This window comes from Apteryx rowi, unplaced genomic scaffold (assembly GCF_003343035.1).
Source record: "Apteryx rowi isolate R43461 unplaced genomic scaffold, aptRow1 scaffold_22, whole genome shotgun sequence".
Taxonomy (NCBI): domain Eukaryota; kingdom Metazoa; phylum Chordata; class Aves; order Apterygiformes; family Apterygidae; genus Apteryx; species Apteryx rowi.
Window position 1 is genome coordinate 3,369,020 of NW_020448530.1, and position 23,018 is coordinate 3,392,037.

Genomic DNA, 23,018 nt, shown 5'->3' on the forward strand with positions numbered 1-23,018 from the left:
TTATAGTAAAAAGGAAACTGCTCACCACCTTCTCATCTGAATGGTTTGGTACTATTCAATCCACCAGGCAAGCAGTTCCAGTTACATTAAGAAAACTTCTACAAGAATGAAATAAAACACAAAACAAAAAATCCCACACGCCAGACACACACACAGAGACATTTTACAGGTTTAACTTGCCCTCTTCCAACCTGAAATTTTCAGTTATGATACTCAGCCCGTCACTGACCAGCTCTGGGCCTGGCACGTCATCTGAACAATAACAGGTAATGCTAAATAATAATCAAAAGCAACAGGAAAGTAATGGACGGATTAGGTTTCAAAATAATACATTTATTCACTCTGAACAGAGGACACAAACTCCAATTAGCTTAAAAATTTTATACTACGTTATGGCAAACACAGGACCAGTATGCTCAGAGCATAGACACAGGATTTACAACTTAAAATTACAACWTGGGCTGAAATTCTTAAACTGAAAGGCAAAACTTCAAATACATATCAAGAACAGAATATGGGATTTTTCTTTTAATTAAGTATACCCAATAATTTGATATAAACAATTAAAAAGAATTTAAATACATGCTAAAGTAGCTAAAGTGTAAATGATTAGCAAGATATGTAGATATAAAGTTACAAGAAGTATATTGGAGTTGTATAAAAGATGCAACTTTGTCCCCAGACAAAGCCTACAATATAAGGTACTAATCTTGTCAAGAGAATATTCTCTACTGACACGCAGTCCTGCTGACAAACTACCTWGTAAACCAGCTTTCTGGTATTTTAACTTGCAGGCAGATTTACTTACGCAGCATGCATTCAGTAATGAAAGTCTCAGTAAAACCATCTTTTGAGATAATATGAATTGGAAATAAATTCTTCAATAAAATAGGTCTTATAACCTGATTGTTTTGAAGGGATGATACAAAAGGACATCCTATGTTACTTCTCTTCCTTGTCAAATTGAGTTTTATTACTAAGCTTTTTTAATTTATTTATATTTTTCCCCGAACAGTTTATAATCAAAATCTGATCTTTATGGAAATCTGAAACAACCCCAACAACGGTCTTACTGATCACCTAAGTCTGAGCTTAGAGGCTTTGCCTGTGTAAGTCACAAGGTCACCCAAATCTCACACATCCCTTAATTATTTTAACAAATATTTACATCTCCTGACTAAATATTCATTCCGGAATAAGTTCTGACCAGCTACTGTACATTTGGATGTCATCGTTTCTCTGAAAGTACTGCAGCTTCTGGTTTTTTGGTCAACACTAAAGACAGCAAAACACTTCATTTGGAGCTAGTCCACAAGCCAGTGATTCGCTTAAGTTGCCTTTATCATCTGTATAGAGCTGCTCATGAAGGGTCTGAAACTGGGCGACTGAATCACCGAGCRCATCCTAATCTTTTTAAGCTTGCAGAACATCTGTTGTTAAAGTCCAGCTGTCGTGGGCTTGTCTACTTCCCACAGGAGAAGGCAGATACTTCCCGCTAAAATAYTGTGCCGTGGTCGACACATAGCTGACTTGGACTCCTTAGATAACAGGGGGAAACCGACATTTGTGATTGAAAGCAATACATTTAAGTGTATTTCATATAACCTATTAAATTTTCACAATATACCAAGTTTCAGACAAACCCAAAAGCTACAAATGATCAATAAACATGTCACAATTATTTTAATCAGGGCATTCTTTATAAAAATCAGCTATTTTTGGCTCCATTCTTATTTATTCCACAGAAAAAATTCAAATGAACAGTAAACACTATAAATAGCAGCAGCAAAGTCCCAAATAATACAGTCAGATACTTTACTGTCAGGCCAGTTAAAGCTGTATAAAGCTTAAATCAGTAAATCTTTGAAAACAGCTTCTTCTGATATTTCCGTATTTTAAAAGTAAATGCATTCAAGTCCACTCCATTCTTAGACTTCCGATACTGCATGAAAGCTAGAGGACAATTTTAGTTAGAGTATCTTTATCACACTTCAGCCAGCTGACCTTATCCCCGCATAAAGATCAAGGAATGTCAAGTAAGACTGTCATACAATTTTTTTTCAAACTGAAGATATTTTAGTAATGCAAGACTGAGTGTACTTCAGAGTCCACTAATTCTAATTTTAACCATACAATGTCAAGTTAGTTTTAAAACTGTATTTTAGTGAAATTAGTTTTACTCTTGCATTTTCATCTAAGGTAAGTTTTGGCCTAAAAAAGCTTATAGTGAAGTTGTATCTTCAAAATCTACAAACTGACTTCCATGCCAAGATCTCCAAGTTAATCTCAATTTACAAGAAAGAAAATAGTCCCCTAGGATTATATTAACTGCAAAGATCATACTGATTTGAAATTTCAGCTTTATCACAGCAATTTTACTAATAAGATAAAATTACAGTAACTCTCTGGAGGATCRGTAACATTGCCGTAAACAGCTTTCTTTGCAAACTGTACAGAATACAAACTCAACACTTGAACTAAACGCTGACCCTTCTTCTAAAATTAATTTTACTGTACATCTTGCTTTGGAACAACTAAATGCTATGGTCCGTCATGTAAGCCATGAGACTGTCCAAACTCTTTTTTGTTCCACTAACTTCAAATGAGTTTTTACAAATAATTCAGCCAATCTAGATAAATATTGATCATATAATTATGCTGAAAAACACTTGGGAGCCAACATTTTCTAGGAAAATATGCAATTATTACTATAAACATTAAGTACTAACTGCCCACCTCAATATCGCTGTGCACAGCACCATCATAAAATGTGCTCTCTATAGAGCACACAAAATCAAGGTTTATATGCCAGGAATTATGGAACATTCTACAGTTGGTATCTTTGTTTTAAAACTTGAAAATTTACTGCTAAAGACAGACTTTAATGAGTAAACCTGGACTGTCAGTATTTAATTACATGGTTAAAGACAGTACTGATAACAAATAATCTAGAAAACCAATGATGTAATCAAAACACTGGCTGTATCAGATGTCACTTGGTGTGACTGCACAGTCAGCAAGGCCATGAGATGAAAGTATTTATGTACTCCAACTGTACTTGGTTAGTGAATTTTATACCTGAGATGAAAATTGAGAGGTAAGAGAATTTGTGGTGTAAATAACCGTCAGGTGAACAAGAACAAACATGCTTTCATGACTGTGGGTTTTTTTAAAATATATGCAAAAAGAAAAAACACAACTGACATTTTCCCCTTACAATTAGTTTCATTTTACTTTTTAGACAAACTCACTCATTTTATTGTGTGACTGATTGTGTTCTGAAACTATTTTAAAGGTTCCTATGATTCCAATGCTTTAGTAATTCAAATGGAATTTTGAGTAAAAGCAGCATCCTCTACTCCCCAGTCTTATGAAATTTAAGGCACCCATAAGAAGCAAACTTCACGGGAAGTTTTCATTCTAGGGAAAAATAAACCTGATTTTCCCCTTAACAGAAAAAATTTATGGATTAAAAAAAGTAATTAGAATGCCACATTCTCTGTCAGTGAGGCAACAGCTTAATGACATTAAGCTTAAATAAAAGCAAACCTAAAGAGCTACTATTGAAGCCACAGAATCTTCACTAACGTCACAAAGATGTAATATTTTGACGGAAGTTTTTATTAAATTCTGAAAAAGCTAAAAGGTAGAAGCAGAGCAAGGTTGGGCCCTATGTAATGATGAGAGAAAATAAATGAGAAACATTCTTCTATGATAGATGCACTTAATKTATACAGCAAACTCTTAAGTTTAATGAATCACTGTACCACAACAATGAGTGCAAATACATAATATTGTGGGCAGGAACACTGATAAAGAAGCATATTTTGTTTTCATCTGTATGGAATGACAGTAAATTACTTGTTTGATGAACGGAAATTTCATTCCATGTGTCAGAAAACATATCTATGATTTATTACTAGAATCAGCTCAAAACGCTTTCCATAATCACAAAAGCTCAACTAATATGAAGCCATTAGACACAGAAAAATACACATGGTTTTGGTTAAATAAAAATCAGGCTTTTCTTCAAATTATGAAGTTTAATTCTTTGCTTCTGCAGCTCCCTTATCCAGTTTTTCCTTTGCTTTCTCTTTTTCTTCCAGTTTTTCTTCTTTTTGAAGCAATGCCATAATCTCAGCAACCTGACTGGTTCCAATATCAATGTCTTCTTTGTCAATCAATTCTACTACCTACACGAACACAAAATGAGACAGAGAGTAACATTTAATTTTTACATGATTGAAGCATTTCAACAACTTTTTAATTTTATTAAGAGAAAAGTAGCCAGTTCTCTCACATTCAAGAAAATGAGAAAAAAAAATTAGCAGCACACAGGAAACCTTTTTAAAAATGAACATGAAGTGTTACTGCTGATCATTTTGGTGGCTGGAACAGAAAGCTGATCGAGGAAAGATAAGTCATTTTTCTTTTACCTTAGCATTTTTTTTTTCCTACGTGAAACACAAACTCAAACCATAACCAATGCCTCAGGCATACTTGGAGTACTTAAAAAAGGCAAATTTTAAAGCAAATAACTTAACTTTTGACCTTTGAACACAAAGAGTCACATTTTAAAGCATTTAATAAAATGAACCCATTTATTGTTTCTGTTTCAATGGAAAGCTCATATTCAGCATCTAGTACTGCTGAAATAGTATTTACAACAATAAGCAATTCATAGGCTTCTTTTTATTGAAAAGACCTATTGCACTAAATACAAGGCATAAAATTACAAAAATTTTACAAAGTGAGGGGAGATGCCTTTTTGAAAGCAAAATAAATAAAAAAAAAGTAGCAGACACTTCCAAATTCCTTTTTGCAGCTTTCTGTACAAATGTATTCTCAGTATAGTTGAAGTTCCTAGAACTAAAGCATTATATACAGAATTAATTCAGCAATACATTTTATCTATGTTGATAAATAAAACCGAATGTGACAGCTGTTCAGAGCAGCAGTGAAGAAGAGTGAAATCGTGTTTCAAAAGGCCAGTACTGCATTTTCCAGCTGGTCATAGTATTTTTTTTTACTTTAAGTATTATTTCTATATTGGGTAGAAAAATTATTTACAAGGGAGTAAGTTTCATGGTATCTCTAAATTTACCTTGTAGAACAGAAGCAAGAAAAAGGAGAAACAGAGGGAAAACCTGAGAAAATTCTGCAAAATGAGAAAACAGGACAAAGCAGGCAAAGAACAGCTGCCTGAGAGTACAGTGCCACACAGGTAACACAATATTGACTAGACAGAAAATGCCTCTGAAAAGCATTGAGAGGGAGCAGAAAGGCAGCAGAAAGAGAGAATGGCCAAATTATCAGAGGTCCTTTATTTCTATTAGTGGAGAACACTTAAAACTTACAGGATCTGAGCTTACACACTGAATCAGTCATTTGCAACGGACCTAAAGAACACCTGATGGCCTGATGTCTTTCAAGCATAGGAAATATAGGTCACAACGAAACATCCAGGATATACTGGTAGGCAAAGAAGTTATTCCTTTGTATTGACATAAAGTATATATATACACATTATGTCAAGATTTCRGCTAAATACTGGTGTTCCTCAAGCTTCTTTTCTAAAAGCTCCTTCCCCATCTTCCCTCCCATCTACTAATAGCATAACAAAATTACCGTATTTTACAGCATTTGACGGATGCATACAGGAAAATCTACAGCTTTAAAGGTAACATGGATAAACAGACACAGGATAAAAATCAAAWTTTCCCCTCCAAAATAGCCATGGAAATTCTGAAGATGCTAATACGTATTATAACATCTATTTACAGCACATTCTCAAAACCTCATCTTTATCTCAAATAAAGACTCTGTGAAAAAGAAAGCAATATGAAATTGTGTCAAAACAGGGAAAACATTTGAAGTATGGCTAGCCATATTTTTTTTAAGTATTCCTCAGACTTACCTTAACAACATTATCTATATCAATTTTGCCATCCTTGTTTTCATCTAGTGCCTCTGCAATCCTAGTTAGCTTCTCCTCTGGAATCTTCTGAATTTGTTTCATCACGTTAAGGAGCTCAGCAATACTGATGAGATTCTCCCTAAAGGGGAAACACAACCTGTATATGGCAAGCAGTTACTCCAAAGGAGTAAAGGTGATAGTACTGAAACATACAGTACTGAAAGTCACCACATTGCAGGTCATTTATAAAACACTAATAATTTTAACCCTGAACAGAATGTAAAAAAGTAAAAATGAGTTACTGATCAGCAAGCAGATTTCAAGTGACCTTTTATCTTTCCATAGAATCTCACACTTCAGGTTTCCACATGCTTTACTGCACAAATGTAAGCAGCTAGTGGCATTTGAAATAATGTTTGGCACAGTTTCTGTGCTTCCCAGCATGTATATCTAATGCCCTTTCCCCTCCCCTATTTATTCAGGGTGCACTGCCAAGCCCCAGTCCTTCTTTTGGATTTAGAGAGGCTGGCCTATACAAAATAAAGCAAGCAGACAAGAAAATATATGTGAAAGTCACAGGAAAGCAAAAGCTAAGAACTAATCTCTTTAGCAACTTAGCTGCTTTGCTGGAAAAAAAAAAAAAAAAAAAGCCTTAATTTGCTCAAATCAAGGAACACGCTTTGCAGAAGAAAGACCTAAACGTCACACTGTGACTAACAGATTTGAGAAACTGCCCATTTCCATTGTCTGCTTACTGATATCATGAAGCTAACATTGTCTATTTTCTGCACACTGAAGACTCTGCTTGCCTAGAGCTTTATTAATTTATTTTGAAGAACCACCTTCCAGCACAGGTCAAGCTGAAATGCAGGAGACAGTGAACCCAACAAATATTAAATAGAAGGGTATTATTAGTATAGTCCTAACTTCATACCTGCCTAACCTCTGGACACAGACTGACTTTTTTTCAGAAAGCATTTCTCAGACTGCTACTAAATGTCCTGGACTTCTGCTGTTCCTACGACTCTTGCTTTGATGGCTTGGCAATGACTGCATCGACCAGATTCAAATGGTAAAAGTAACTTGAATAGAAAAGAGGAGGGGGGTGTGGGGAAAAAAAAAAAAAAAAAAAGGCATCATTACATTAAGCTTGAACACTTCTCCTTAAGCCACTGAAAATATAATGCACCTACACAGTAATTATATGGGATATGAATCCAAAGTATTCCTAACATTTTCATGCAGTAGCTTGAAAATTCAACTAGTGACCAGCAGGATTTATGCAAGACCCTGAAGCAGACAGGAAAGTTGCTTCAGTGTTCCCAAGGCAGGGAAAGGTACACTCACACACACAGAGGCAACTGACAGAATCGGACCAGAAGTTTCAAGGCATCCTGGATTACTCTGTGCGCCCTGAAGCTCAGCTATAGGCCAGCGGTAACTGCCCATCGAGTAACATCCACGGCGGATGGCTGACAGGCCTGTTAAGCATCATCAGTGCAATTCATGCCAACATATGGAAATTTCTTCCCACCTGATCCAGTTCTGCTTCCTTTTGCTGATGGCTATATCACTGGTGCCTCACATCACTTCGATAAGCTGCTTTCCCAGTGGGGCAAAGATAAAGACCTTCTGACAGACCAAAGGGAGGGCTGAAGATCACCCATTTGGAACATCAGTTTAAAGATATTGGGGAAAAAATAATCTTGTTCAAAGAAGTCTTTTCCCTCTTTCGCTGAAGATAACAGCGATTTTCCAATACATTTAAATGGAAACCAGGTTTTCAAACAACAACAAATTCAAACCTAAACGTCTGAATGAAAGCCTAGTGCTAAAGGGTCTAAGGATTGATTTGGGCCCCTGGGAATTATGGTAATATAACTTGAAGTTAAAACAAACAAACAAACAAAAAAAAMCCCACACTCTGATAATTAAACAATGTTTAACTAATCAATTCCAGTCATCCACTATCACCTACAAAAATTAGATTTTTTTTTTTCCACAAAGCCATTCATTACATAATGTATGGCTACATTCAGAAGAAGCACATGCAATACTCTGTTTTAGTTTACACATTGGGATGGTTATGACCAACAACTTCTCTATAGCATCTTTCACATGTCCTTCTTGATCTTATTATACAAAACTTGAAACAAATGACTATTTGCCATGGGGACTGGAAAAAGAGCATAGAAGCAACAGAAGCAGAATGCTTTTTTTTTCAGGTTATGTTCTTTGGGAGCTGGGAAATTCTCTTAATGAATCAGACAATAAAATGGTGTAAGCACAAACTAGATTAATACTGTATTCATAAACACAAGTTGTGAGAATTACTGTCACAGTTTATAGGCAATTCAGTGCCATTAATGTGCAATGTAGGATTGTCTGAGAGACTCTCCAGTAACATCAAGACCTGGAAAAGTGCTGATAAATTAATTTTGCAAAAAAACTATGTTAAGAAAGAATGTTCTTTGAAAATCTGCAAGTTTGCTAAAATTAAAACGGAGCAGAGTTTTGGAAAGGAGTCATGTAGAATTATCTGCTCACTTCCACTAGATCTGCTCCTCCATTTCTCTCTGAAGTAGTATCTGTTTACACTAGAGACAAAAATAGATTTTACTGCAATTTTCCTCTCACTGACACCCACACTACTAAAACAGAACAAACATGAATCTGCTCATAATCCTGTTCCGCACCTTTTCAATCAATGACATAGGGCAAACCTACTGCCTGAGGATCATGACTAAAAGCATGATTTCACCTGCATCATCTTTAGTGCTACAGGTAGGAACAAGATGCTACAACTTGACTCGCAGAACCACATCAGGACTTGCATCTGAGGAAATCATACCTCCCCTCCCCCACCATATTTAACATCTCTCAGCAGAGAGAAAAGTATACAGTACAATTTCATTAATTTTGTTTTTAAACCTATAACTTAATTTAAAAAAACATTTATTTGCTAAGTCTTTTCTAAACTGCCTAAGGCAAGAAATCATACATCATACAAGAGAGACTGAAGGTGAGCAGCTTGAAAGAGACATTTGCTGCTCTCAAGTCACTTACCCAGCAGGTGGACTATCACCACCTTCCAGCTTGACATCCACTGTCTTTTGACTTGTCTCTAACTCATTAATAATTTTGTCTATCTGGCCAATCATTCGGTTCACCCTTTTGGTCAATCTCTTGCTTGCCTTTGACTCTTCCACTACCTCTTCTTGCCCAGTTTTAGAYAGCTCCTTTATTTCTTGCAAATCCTAAAAGAAATAGTCAAGAGAAAGAAAACCTTTTGTGGGACTGAATTCTCAATGACAGAGCATTACTGATTTAAGAGATCAGAAATTTCAAGACAGGAGTCATTAGCAAATGAAGAGATATATATAGCCATAATGACATTAAAACATTTAACTTAAACACTGCAGGTATATTCATGCACCTCTAAAATGTTATTTTCCACATCTTTCACCTATAACCACCTTGGCTGAGATTCATTTTTACCTAACTTGAGTTATCTGTAATACTGACATCTAGGTAAAGATACATCCATGCTTGATGAGAAAACCAAATGAACTGCAGTATGCTCAACACCTGTTAGTCTAGTCACCCTGGGAATAAGATCAGCATTCGCAGCTGGTGGGAACTACACCAATGATTTTAACTAGGTTTTAAACACGTTATACAAATGAGGCTTTGTATTGTCACAYACAGCAGTATAAAGCCCAGCTATTCAACTACCAAACACAAGCTAATGGACATCCAGATAAGATTATCTTTAACTATGCGGTTTGTTTATGCTAAGACTACACATGAACAGAAGTAAAAACAACTTTCTTGTCCCATCCTTCACCTCATTATAGTCCTGGACATCACCCTTCAACTCCTCAAGCTCTTCCTTTTCCTTTGTTAGTGATTTTTTCTGCTCCTGCAGCTTGGTGCAAGCATCACTCAGCATGTCAATCTCCTCCTTAGTTATTTCCTCACCCTGTAAAGGAAAATATATACAAATCAGCAACAGACACATTTGTGATTTTTCCACAAAAATTTGAAGTCTTTTACCAAAAAAGACAGACTCAAGATTCTTTTTCTATGTCCGGAATCAGTATCATAGACTGGCATTTTGAGGCTAATAGAGATCTTAGGAGTGCTAAGGCAATTAGTTTGGTATGGTATATATCATTTAAGTGTATTAGTATCAAGTACAGGTGATTCATTATGTGGGTTTTGGCTCTTTGAAAATCTGTACCTAATTTTCTCATCTTAAAATGTTTTACTTAGTTCTTTGCTGTTTGTGTTGTAAAAAACACAAACAACTGAGAAATGATTCATTATATACGGAAAACAAATTAATTACATAAAAAAAATTTTAGAGCAAAGTTTAAGAAGCTGAGCTGGAGGGTAGTGATCTCCAGTAACTCTTTTAAAGTAAGCAGATGAACATTCCTAGCGTGTTAGTTATTTTTGTTTCTTGAAATACCCAACTTGGAATAAAAAACTAACCCTCAACCAAATGCACCAAAAATAAGACTACTAGAATGATTCCTGGAAAAATACTAACACCAGATACTAGCAAAAACTGGTGAGTTACACTAATTTTACCCACACAGCAGATTTTATTTTGAATGGCAAACTCTGAGCAGCCACATAAACACAGTATAGAAAGACACATGCAAAAAAGTATGCCACGAAGAGAGAAGGATACTATGCTTCCAAGAAACAACTATACAACAGTTCACAAACCAAGCATTCAGTCTCTGTCATCTCAGAAAGACRGTTTCAGAGTACTATTAATAGCTAGACATTAACCTCTCTTCACATTTTAATACAGTATCTATACCTCACCTTAATCAAATAATAAACCAACACACAMCACCTGAAAGCAACTCCATTCAAAAGCAGATTCCTCTGCCTCATAAATCAAATTGGACATCTTCAGCAAGTCAGTAGGATTACATTTTTTTCCTAACAGGCAGTAACGCATATTAATGTGGAAAAAAGTTTCAAAGAAATATTTAGTTCCCTTAATTATTTTACACTTAGCAATCTTTTATCAGTCCTGAAATAAACCTCTCTCTCAAATACAGTTTGTTGTCCTCATCTCTCAAAAACCACAAAAATCAATCTTGTTGAGTAATACCAGTGCATCTCATTCCTCCTTTCAATTTTCTGAAACAGTATTCCAYAGCATTTAAAGCCTTCGCAAAATGTGAACAAGCATTTTCAAGGGCACAGGTTATGCTGCAACCTATGCTGCAGAAGTAAGGCTGCATTAACTTTGCTTCTCATTTCTCATATCACAGTTAAGATTGTTGAAAAAGTCCTACTTGTGGCCCAGTGTCATTCTCACGGTGTTGGTGATGTGGCAGGCAGCAGTGCAAACTCCATTCCAGATATGGCAGTTTAAGCTAGCTGCAGTATCACTCATCTTTGTGGTTTCCAAAAGAGATCATCCCAACCTCGCCTGTCTCTCTCCCACGACATTCCTCACGGCAGCACTAGCACAAATCCAGCTATGCAGTCAGCTGAATCAGCTAACTCAACACACACAAAAATTCATGATTTCAGTGTGGATTAGTTTGTTCTGTTATTACCATTAAAACTTGTTTGGCAGCATTCTAAATTAAACAAAGGAGGTTATAATAATAGCAAGTAGATAATGATGCTGTCTAGGAAACTAAAAAAATATTTTTTCTACTTAAAACATGCATTTCAAATTAATGTTATTCTGCAGAATAACAATGGGATTTAGAAAAATCTAGGTACAAGAATAAAGTGTTCAGCTATAAAAACTCAAGGTACAACTCAAACATAAAAGCAYACAAGAGATGGAAGCAGGGACAGATGACACAGGTGCTGTCTGAGCGTGCAGGGATGGGGTTAGAAAAGCCAAAGCCCACCTGGAGCTGAATCTGGCAAGGGATRTGAAGGGTAATAGCATGGGCTTCTACAAGTACATCAGCAGCAGAAGGAAGACAAGGGAAAAGGTGGGCCTGCTGCTGAATGGGGCAGGGGACCTGGCAACAAAGGTCATGAAATGCAGAGGTACTTAATGTCTTCTTCAACTTGGTCTTTACTGGCAAGACCAGCTTTCAGGAACCCCAGACCCCCGAGACCAGTGGGAAAGTCTGGAGCAACAAGACTTACCCTCAGTGGAGGAGTATCAGATTAGGGAACATTTAAATAAACTGGACATACACAGGTCTACAGGACCTGATGGAATACAACCATGAGTGCTGAGAGCACTGGCCAAAGTCATTGCAAGTCCATTCTCAATTATCTTTGAACAGTCATGGCAACTGGGAGAGGTTCCAGAGGACTGGAAGAAAGCAAGTATCATTCCCTATCTTCAAGAAGCAGCAGGATCAGGGGAACTACAGGTCAGTCAGCCTCACCTCAGTCCCTGGAAAGGCGATGGAGCAAATCCTCCTGGAAACTATTTCCAAACACATGAAGGACAAGAAGGTCTTTGGAAGTAGTCAGCATGGATTTACAAAGGGGAAATCCTGCTTAACCAACCTCATAGCCTTCTACAACGACATGACTGGCTTGGTGGATGAGGGGAGAGCAATGGATGTTGTTTGTCTCGACTTTATTAAGGCTTTTGACACTGTCTCCTCTAACAACCTGATAGACAAGCTGATGAAGAATGGGCCAGATAAGTGGACAGTGAGGTGGACTGTATACTGGCTGATCTGCTGGGCTCAAAAGGTTGTCATCAGCTGCACAAAGTCCAGCTGGAGGCCAGTCACTAGTGGAGTACCCCAGGGGTCAATACTGGGTCCAATACTGTTTATCATCATCATTAGTGACCTAGATGACGGGACACAGAGCAGACCTTCAGTGAGCTTGTGGATGATACAAAGTTGGGAGGAGTGTCTGATACACCAGATGGTTTTGTCACCATTCAGAGGGACATCAACATGTTGGAGAAATTTCCTGACAGGAACCTCATGAAATCCAAAGGGAAGTACAAAGTCCTGCGCCAGTACATGTTAGGGGCCAACCATCTGCAAAGCAGCCTTGAAGAAAAGGACCTGGGGGTTCTGCTGGACAAGCTGAACACAAGCCAGTAACATGCCCTTGTGTTAAAGGAGGCCAACAGCATCCTGGACTGCATTAGGAAGCTCGCTGCCAGCAGGTTAAGGAAGGTCATCCTTGCCCTCTCCTCAGCACTGGTGAGACACCTCTGGAGCGCCGTGTCCAGCGCTGGGCTCCCCAGTACAAGACAGACATGAACACACTGGAGTGAGTCCAGCCCAGGGCTGCAAAGATGATTAAGGGACTGGAGCACCTGACAYAGGAGGAGAGACTGAGAGAGCTGGGATTGTTCAGCCTGGAGAAGTGAAGGCTCAGGAGGAACATTATCAGTGTGTATAAACATATGATGGGAGGTTACAAAGACAACTGGGCCAGACTCTTCTCAGTAGTATCCAGGGACAGGACAAAAGGCAATGGGCACAATTAAAATATAAGAAATTATGTTTAAACTTAAGAAAAAAATTTTTTACTGTAACAGTGATCAAATACTGGAATAGGTTGCCAAAGGGCTGGAAGAGTCTCCATCCTTGAAGATGGTCAAAATCCAACTGGACATGGCCCTGGGCAGCCTGCTCTAGCTGACCCTGCTTTGAGCAGGGCTGGTTGGACTACATGATCTCCAGAGGCCCCTCCCTACCTCAACTATTCTATGATTTGAATTCTAGACAGAAAAGTAGGATATTTTACTGCAAAAACAGTACAAAAATAAAATTAACATAAAAACAAAACCTCCTTGATCTCCTACAGAAATATTCTAAGTAATAATTACTTAACTGCATATACAATTCAATTTTAAAACACTGGAGAGGTAAAAGACATTCCAGACCTTAATACGCAGGTACTTCTGCCATGTTTCAAACTTTGCAGCATGAAAGAAAATAGTGACAACTAATAATAAGATGTTTCTAAAAAATGCTACTCTAAAGCAACTAAGCAAGATGCAAAGCAGGTACTCCACAATCATCTGAAAACAAAACTACAAAATGCACACAAGAGACTTGCTCATGCAAGAATGTTATAATAAAGAAAGTGATATATTCATGATGAGACTGTCCAGACAGGAGAACAAAACTCCAGGGACAACAAAAGAAAGAAAAATTAAAGAGAAAATATACACCTGGAAATCCCATTTCTGGTGTCCTTAAGAARAAAGTCTACAGAAAAGTTCCCTTATTTGTGTCAAAATGTGACAATATTATTAGTGGCTTGTATTTTCAAAACACCCATTCACACAATACTATTGTCAATAATGGTAAAATTACAAATGACTAGACTTTATTTTACATTTAAAATACTCATTTCACAATCTTAATTTCTAAACTCCTAAAAAAAAATCTTGATTTGGTTTTGATGTTCAGTGTTCAAAGAGCAACTCGTTCAAAGAGTTTTTTGAATTTGTGCAGCGAACCTATTTTGTTCTTGAATATATGTGTAACTCTGTTCTGGTGTACTACTTTATGACAGCTTTCAAAATCTATTTCATGGAACAACTGATACATATGAACACAAAACCCCCCAAAATTTGTATTTCAAAATAATTTCAAATTAAGATTATGACAACAATAGAAAAGGGGTTTGTCAGTCATAATGGAAAACATTAATTTCTGGTTTTGAATTCAGCTTTTTCCTTTAAATTGTCTAAAGACTTCACAGTCTTTTGTAAATATTTGTTTTAGATCCTGATCCAAGGAAGAGAATCAGAGCATGTCATTTTTCAATGGATTTTTAATCAACCTGTTACCACAGTATCTAACCTGTTTTCAGGTCATACACTGCCTACCCCAGAGTATGGTCATGCTAACCTGGAAATGGAGGGAGCCCTCTTGGAACACATTTCTAGGCGCTTAAAGGAGAAGGCTGTGACTGGGAACAGTGAGCAGATTTATCCAAGATTTATTCATCGTGCCTTGCCAGCCTGTGTGCTCTCTATAACAACTGGATTTACAGGCTAGGAAAGAGCAGTGGATGTCATTTACCTCAGCTGTAGCAAGGTTTTTGACACTGTCTCACATGATACTCCCAGACACAAATTGGGATGTTATGGTCTGGACAGGTAGACAATTAAATGGGTAAATAAATAGYTGGGCTCAGAAGGTGGCAGTTAATGGGTCATGCTCTGTCTGAAGACTGGTAACAAGTAAAGTACTGGAGGGGTTCATACTAGGACCTGTCCTGCTTAACATCTTTATCAGAGACCTGGAGGAGGTGATTGGAGTGCACTCTCAAGTTTGCAGGTGACTCAGTTTTTTGCAAGTTTGCAAACTGAGGGTCACAGTTAGGCTTGACAGCAGGGCTGCCATTCAGAGAGAGACAGGCTGAAGCACRGGGCCAACAGGAACCTTATGAAATTTAACAAGGACAAATGAAAAGTCCTTTGCCTGAGAAGGAAGAACCCCTTGCAATGATGCAGGCTGGGCACTGACCAGCTGAGGAACAGCTCTGCTGGAAAGGGTTTGGCAGGCAGGCAGCAAGGTGAGCACAAGCCAGCAGTGTGCCCTGGCAGCAAAGGCAGCTGATGGCAACCTGGGCTGTATCAACAGGGGCGTAGTAGATCAAGTGGAGTGATTATCCCCCTTTACTTGGCACTTGTTAGACCACATCTGAAGACTACATCCCCCAGTTCTGGGCGCTCCCAATACAAGAAAGGCATCTATAAACCAAAGCAAGTTCAGCAGAGAACCATCAAAATGGACAAGGGGTTGGARCAATTGCCCTCTGAGGAGAGGCTGAGGAAACTAGGCTTGCTCAGCCTAGAGAAGAAAGGCTTCAGGAGGAACGTTAACAGCAGCCTTCCGATACTTAGAGGCAGTCAGGAAGACTGATTACAGTGCATGGTGGGAGGACAAGAGACTAAAAACATGAATGGAAACAAGAAAGGTTCCAAATGGATGCATGGAAAAACCTTTTCACTATTAGGAGAGTCAAGTGTTGGAACAGGTTGTCCAGACAGGCTGTGGGATCTCCACCCCTGGGGGCTTTCAAGTCTCAAATGGACAAAGCCCTGAGCAACCTGGTCCAATTTCACTGCTGATCCTGCTTTGAGCAAAAGGTTGGACTAGAGATCTCCCAAGGTCCCTTCCCACCTGAAATAACCTATGAACCTAAGAACCCTGGAGTAGGCAAGGTATGATATTGCCTGCAAGACTGAGAATCACACATTCAGTTCTCTTAAGTATTTGTAAGAGTCAGTGGTTCAAAGCTAGACAAACACATTTAAGAAAAGAAAGACTGCAAAAAGATTCAGCCAAACTCAWATGTTTCATTGTTCTTGCATGAACTTCTTTTGGACAATTTCTCCAGCCCAAACCAAGCCAGGTAGCAAATACTTAAGCAGAGCATGCTCTGACAAAAGTATGCTAACCCTACAAATTAACCTGTTACTTTAACTGTGCTATAAATTATGTTCACCATTATACTAAAGAAACAGTCAGACAGTACACAAAAGTTGTTGTAGTTTACACTTATATGGGAAGCATATGTATAAGAAGTTAATACAAACCTAGTAGAGTCTAGCACAAACCTAGAAAAGTCTAGTTCCACAGTAATCCTTTGGTCTTAGCTTCACTCTTCAAAAGAAAAATTTATCTTTATCTACTCTTGCCCTCTCCCCTCTCCCTCTCTCAAATGTTAATTGTATATAAACAAGCATAGATCTATTATGTCTACAAACAGTGCAAATGCCCCCTCAAGCTAGGCATATTAGTTTCAATAAGAAAGACAGATAAAGTAGATATGCAGAGATTTTTTTTGTGCTGACTTCATTTTCTGTTTTGATGGTTAAGAAAATGAATTTAAGTCTACTAATTATTTTTTAAGTGCTAGAAGGTGAGAGGGTTAAAACTGAAGGACAGCCAAGGCAACTTATCACTCCTGTATGGATGTTTTGAATCTTTACATTGAGAAGTATAAAAACAATTACCCAAATTACCTTAATGCCTTCCAACACTGGTGCTGTATCTTTCAGTGTCTCTGAGTGCATCGTCATATCCACCCTTGCCATTTCTTGTTCAGTATCCACAGCTAGATGACTTTTTTTAACTTGCAAACCAGCTGCCTCAAGATCCACCGCCGATTCCACTTCTTTCTAAATTTCAGAGCCCCATGAAGTTTTAATTAAAACAAAGATAATATTATCTGAATTAACATCAGTAAAGAATTCTTCTTAAAACAGAAATTTTTGTCAAAGTAGATGTGTAGATTTTATTCTAAGACAACATTTAAAAGGTTGCAACATATTGAGCAATTTCATATTAAAATAACCAGTTCTACTTCACGAACTATGCCTGTGAGCATTTGAGGCTTAAAATCACTAGTAAAGCAGGTCAGCTTTTACACTCAGTATTACATCGATGGCATCACAAGGTAATGATAAATGAAAATGGCCAAAGATAAGAATAATCACAGAGAACATTTTAAGTAAAGAATAACTCAAAAAAGAAAAAAAAAAATCAAAAAAATCCCATTGCTAGAGAAATAGTTTCTCTTACTACTCTAATTAAGGAGAAAGAGAAATCAGAGATATATGAGACAAATATAATCTTTGATGTTTCACAGTGAACCCTTCTGTACTTCAGCCTATTTTAAGTTCTTCCAAGATTATCTATATGTGGATTTAAAGTCCAGTTTCTTGCAGACAATAGCCAGAACAGAGGCAATAATTTTCAAAGGAAATAAGCATTCAAAACGTGCTAATGTTTACACTCCTGACACACTTATTTCTCAATAACTAAAAACAGGACTTACCATGGCTGCAACCTGAAGGGTTTCTTTGGCTTTCTCTGCAGCTTCGGACATTCTTTCCAACTCTTTTTCTTGATTTTCTTTTCTGATGGCTTCCTCTTCCTGAAGTGTTGCTTCCAGGCGTGCTTTATTATCTACTTTCTCACCTTCAACTTCTGCCACTTTGACCTGAGCTTCTTTAGCCTAAAAATGACGTAAGAAATCTGTTTATATACCCTTACTGAATTAGGCAGTACAGGTATGCTAATGAAAACAGTCAAAATCCCCTAAAATTACCCTGCTTTTGCATTTCTCAGGAGGAAAAAAAAAAATCTCTTTCTTTGAAAATCAGAACTTTCCACTTTGAAATGGTAAACTTTCTTCAYTCTCTTTCTCTCAAGATCACAAAGAAGATATTCAAATCATTTCACTCTCAACATCACAGCATTAAGATTTAAGACAAAACAGTGAAAGAATGAACCTTAAGAAGATAATGCAATTTTATCTAAATCCTCTAGCTTTGGCCAAAGCCAAATTCACATCAGAAAATCTACAGGACAAAATGCAGAGTTGCTTTGGAGACCTAGTTAGAAGATTTTCATACAAGCAATTGAGTCCAACAATGGTAACTTCCAGGGCCAAAGAGAAATCAGTAGGTCAAGAGACATGTCAGAGCCTGTCTCATGTCTCACAGTCAATTTTCAATGGAAGATTTTGAATACAGTGTAGCCTTAAAAAGCCTAAAAACAAGTAGGCCGATTTCCGCTTCTCTTGTCACAACAATAAAATGTAACATAAACTCTCCAATTTAATACAGAATTTCAGTCACAACAAAAATTTCATGAACTCCTCATGAAGGGGAGAAATCTGATCAGTAGTTTCGCCTGTCGTTCTGAACCATGGCCTGAGAAATTCCATTTACAGGTGAGGRAAAAAAAAAAATCTGAATTCATCTAGGACAACCATCAATACCTGGAGAAAAAGAATGTCCATAAAGTGATTCAGACTTCAGCCCCATCTGATATCAATCATAATTAATATAGCAACACAGCCTGTAAAGACTACGTATCTTAGAATCATTACCTTGCCTGAAGTGTAGTTTGGTTTCTATTTAAGTAAAAAATAATGTGTTTCCAATCTTTCAATTCTATTACTGTCTACCCTCATGCAACAAAATATCACCTTTCATTTCCTTTATTCTCAGATTCCTCCACATATAAGCCAAATTCTTCCACTTTTAAGGTCATTCAAGTAAGCCTATCCATGTTTTACCTTTTCATGGGCAAGCAAAGGACTAGCAAGATCAACTGCACTGAACAGGTTTTCAGCGATAACATTGAAAGTTAGTTATAGACTATATAAATCAATACTTACAACACTCTCCGGTAGTGTCTGAAGTGTTGTTTTAAGCTGATCAGCTGGAGAAAGGGTATCTGGAAGATACATGGCTCTGGATAGAATAAGCAATGAAGTAGGGATTTCCTGGTTCAGATGCAGATCTAGCCACTATAAATTCAATAGATAAAATAAAAATCTTCAATTTTTGAATTCCTTTTTATTTTTACAGTTCAAGTTAGGCACACACACAGAAATGTAAATACCATTTCTTTTTTAAAACCAACTGCTTATCAATCAATATCCTAGCACAGGAACTACAGCTATAAGAAGCAAACTATAAGAAACAAAACTATAAGAAGCAAAGAATTACAGTGATTGTAGTCATCCCTAGCTAGAGTTAAATTCTGCAGAGAAATGCTCTACCATGATCCCCTACTGCAACTGCTCTTTTGAATATTTCCATTGCATGTCGTCCAAGAAAAAGTCACTACAGGCCTCAGCCACAGTGGCCCATGTGATACTGAGGGAGATTAGGCAASTTACACAGTTATGCTGTGTGAGGCTAAATGTGCTCAGTCCACTTTTGAGGAGGAACTGAAGAAGCATTCATACTTTGTTTCGCATGCATTTTCCTCTAAACCAGGCAACACCAAAAGACAAGGAACTGACTTACTAGGAGGAAAGTTCTTTACAGAGTAATACAAATAATTAAGACAAACAGCCAGCAGCCAAAACCCCAAACATATTTTAGCTATATTTAAGCCTAAGTCTTTATTTGCTCCATCAAAATATCATAGCCCAGTCAAAAACCAGAAATCCACTGTTACTACGTACTTGTACAGTACGTGTGACAAAAGCTTTCTAAGGAGAAAGACTATTTTATCAAAGACTTGAATGATAACAGAAGCAAGATGGACTTGATCAGAACCACAATACAAGACAGAGCTAGCAATTGAATTTAGGTCTGTGTATTTGGTCTTGCAAAAGTATACCTGTTTAAGCTGTTCCTTGAGACGTTCCTCTGTTACACCAAGAGCTCTCATACCTCGTGCACGACATGCTGCCTGCAGTTCTTTAACAGTCAGACTATCAACTCCTTCTTCAGCAATCAGCTGTACAAATGTAAAATAAGCTTTAACGTATAACAGCTCAAAACACTACAACTACATATGCACACTCAGAAATCTGCATTTTTACAACGGCCACTAGAGGCTGCTGTGGTAACACAAAATAGCCTCAACTTTTTAAACAATAGCAAACATTATAGTGCAGTCTTCAACACCTCCGTAATTGTACTGTTAATCTCTCTGTAAATTTATAAGATTTAGATCAACTCTCTTAAAAACTGTGGTTTCACAGAAATACTTTTCTTTGTAAGGTAATTGCTTCCATTGCAATTAATGGTAGATAAAAGGGTCATCTTTTTCTTTATAAATACGACAACTTCTGATTTTAAGCTTTCCAAGCTTTTTTATTGTTAATTAACAATTAATTAACAGTTAATTATAATTAAGACAAATAAAAGGAAAATGCCTAGAAAGAAATTATATGTACTCACTACTCTTACATGTAAGCATTATTAAATCAGTGCATATTTAGAATGACTCACTTTGTCATCTGCTTTTATGCTTCTCAACCTCATAGTCAGCTGGAAGCGGAGAAAGTTATTTGTCCCAATTGACTGAAGTTCCAACAGTTTACAAAGTGCCACCAGCTGAGGCCTGGTTAGATTGTCCAGAGTCAATTCATCTTCGAATAGTTTAGAGAACCTTAAGATCTCCTCATTACTAGGTCTTTCACCAGTTTCCCTGATCTGTAAGAAAAACAAACAAAAAGCCTCTCAAAGCAAGTGTCATGGTGGAACATTATTTTGAACAAATAAATATTATTCTCCTCATTTGTAAAGTACTTTGCATCAACTCTGATAATAGGAAACAGAACCCAAGAAAGTTAAGGGGGCGGGGGGAACACTGTTCAAGAAGTTGTATTTATTTAGTATAAAAGGCCAAAGACTTGATAGTACTGATAGCTTCCAAGTGCACTGCATAATATACTTAGGATAAAAACAATTAAAACAAAAATTAGATGCATCTGCGTACTAATGAGTAGCTCTGTCTGAATTGGTGTTGCTATGAGAGACCTCTAAAAAATCTCAGAGAGAAAAAATAGCTGCTATAGAAGTGACATGGGCAAGTATTCTTTCTGGTAYGGTACTTACTAAACGTAAAAGCATGTTAAAAGAATCATCCTGTGAAGATAAAGTGAAAAGTACATCCTCATTTGCAATAGCAAAAATTTTGCAACATGGGTGTCCCTAAGAATAGCCAAATTGGACACTTGCCTACCTAAATTCTCTCCACAACTGCATTTGTTACAATACTGTTTTGTTTGCAGTTCCTAATTATTCTGTAGCACCTCAGTGCAAATGCCCTTGTACATAAAAATAAAGTTATTCCAAAGCAAAAATCACTATTTGGAAAAACACTTTCAATCCTTCCTGATGAAAGGTTCTGTGTAACTGCTTATACAAATGAAAAGTTAAGCTTTCATGTGCTGCCAAATGGCACTTCACAGTAATTAAATCAAAATACCAGAAATGAAAAAAAAACAGTTCAAAGAAGCAACCCCCCCCAACAACAAAAAAAACATTCCTTAGGCATAGTAGAACATKATTTTCTATGTAAATGTTGATTTTTCTGTTTTAAGTACTACATCAAGTCCCTATTAGTGGTATTACTGAATCCAAACCTTACAGAACCTAATAATCAGATACTAACTTTCAGTCACTTAACACCCTCGGTCTAAAGAGTTAGTAAACAGATATCCAGAAAAGCACGTTTCCCAACCCCTCTACCTTTTTTAAGCCTTGAAAAGAAAACATAAGCTAAGTAATGGCAAGTACAGTTTGAAATCCTAATATCATCTATATAGCCTGATCTACTACACCTGCCTGCCTTTACTTGCCAATTCAAGTCTTCCAGTCAGYAGCTATTTAGTAAAGGAAAACATAAAAAAATTGGGAGATAAGATGGTCTCGAGTCCATTAACCTCCAGGGTATCTCTGCAGCAGAGAAACTAAAACTCAGAGAAACAAAGGTCAAAGACCTAGTTGTTCCACTTCACCAGCTCCTTCACTGTATGAGCCAAAAATGGAACTTTAAAAATACAGAAAGTATTTTCTTTATTTAAAGCTGAATTTTGGCAGAGCCAAACATTTGTAGAGGAAAAAAAGGAAAAAAAATCTTAACGTTAGCAGTTGTTTCCTTGAGAGTGCGAATTAAAACCATTCTCGTGTACAAAGCAAGACAGATCAAATTCTGGAATTCTGAAGCACGCATCTTAAGCCTATAATCAGTGACTCCCGTAACATCAAATACTTCATTGCATAAGCAGCTATAAAGAACAGGAAAAAAGCTGGGAATCATTTAAGCTTCTTTTTGCTTTGACATTTATTATCTAGTATGCCTGAATGAGACCAATAAAGTTGGTCTATATGGCACAAGTGAGAAAGCTATAGCTGTAAAAAGCACACCCACACATAATGAAGGCAGGGCTTGAAACTTCTTTAGTCATCACAGGAACTGGAGACTTCCTCTAGTGAATGTGAAGTGATACGTCATTAACTTCTGTGGAAATTTACCCCTGAATTTAAATTCTTACTAGTTCTTTCGGTTGAAAATGAAACGTTCCAAACATGAATCATGGCAGTGGCATGCTCCCAGAGTCTGCAGACAGAGCAGTGCCAGTGCTTCAGTTACTAACTGTTATAACTAACCTCTTGATTTTTTTCTGCAAATGAAGAAGAGAAGAAACAGATGACTGCATAGCAGCTTCAAAGTATATGTGACTTTGCAAGCAGATACTGATTGGCAAAACTTGCCAACATCATTATCTGAGGTAACCTTCTCAGAGCCATCAGCATGATCTTAGTACCCCACACCTTAAATCTCTATTCTCAGCACTCACAAGCAGGAAAAGCTCAAGATAGCTAATAGGAGATGTAAAGTTC

At 37.2% G+C, this 23,018-nt stretch overlaps 1 protein-coding gene across 6 annotated transcripts in view; it reads right to left on the reverse strand.

Annotated features, from left to right (window-relative positions):
- Positions 1–312: 312 nt before the first annotated feature.
- The window catches only part of LETM1 (leucine zipper and EF-hand containing transmembrane protein 1), a 38,295-nt gene continuing 15,589 nt past the window's right edge, over positions 313–23,018 (reverse strand). For 3 of the 6 annotated variants that reach the window (XM_026064540.1, XM_026064543.1, XM_026064542.1), the window contains 9 exons: positions 20,619–20,822; positions 20,002–20,121; positions 19,046–19,177; positions 17,696–17,875; positions 16,881–17,036; positions 9,765–9,899; positions 8,984–9,174; positions 5,918–6,074; positions 313–4,193 (listed from right to left, as the gene is read on the reverse strand). In XM_026064540.1, coding sequence (XP_025920325.1) covers positions 4,044–4,193; positions 5,918–6,074; positions 8,984–9,174; positions 9,765–9,899; positions 16,881–17,036; positions 17,696–17,875; positions 19,046–19,177; positions 20,002–20,121; positions 20,619–20,822 — 1,425 coding nt within the window. In that variant the 3' untranslated portion in view covers positions 313–4,043. Of the gene's footprint in view, positions 4,194–5,917; positions 6,075–6,851; positions 7,000–8,983; positions 9,175–9,764; positions 9,900–16,880; positions 17,037–17,695; positions 17,876–19,045; positions 19,178–20,001; positions 20,122–20,618; positions 20,823–23,018 lie in introns of those variants that run through there. The other 3 variants (XM_026064541.1, XR_003253302.1, XR_003253303.1) reach the window with 3 other exon arrangements.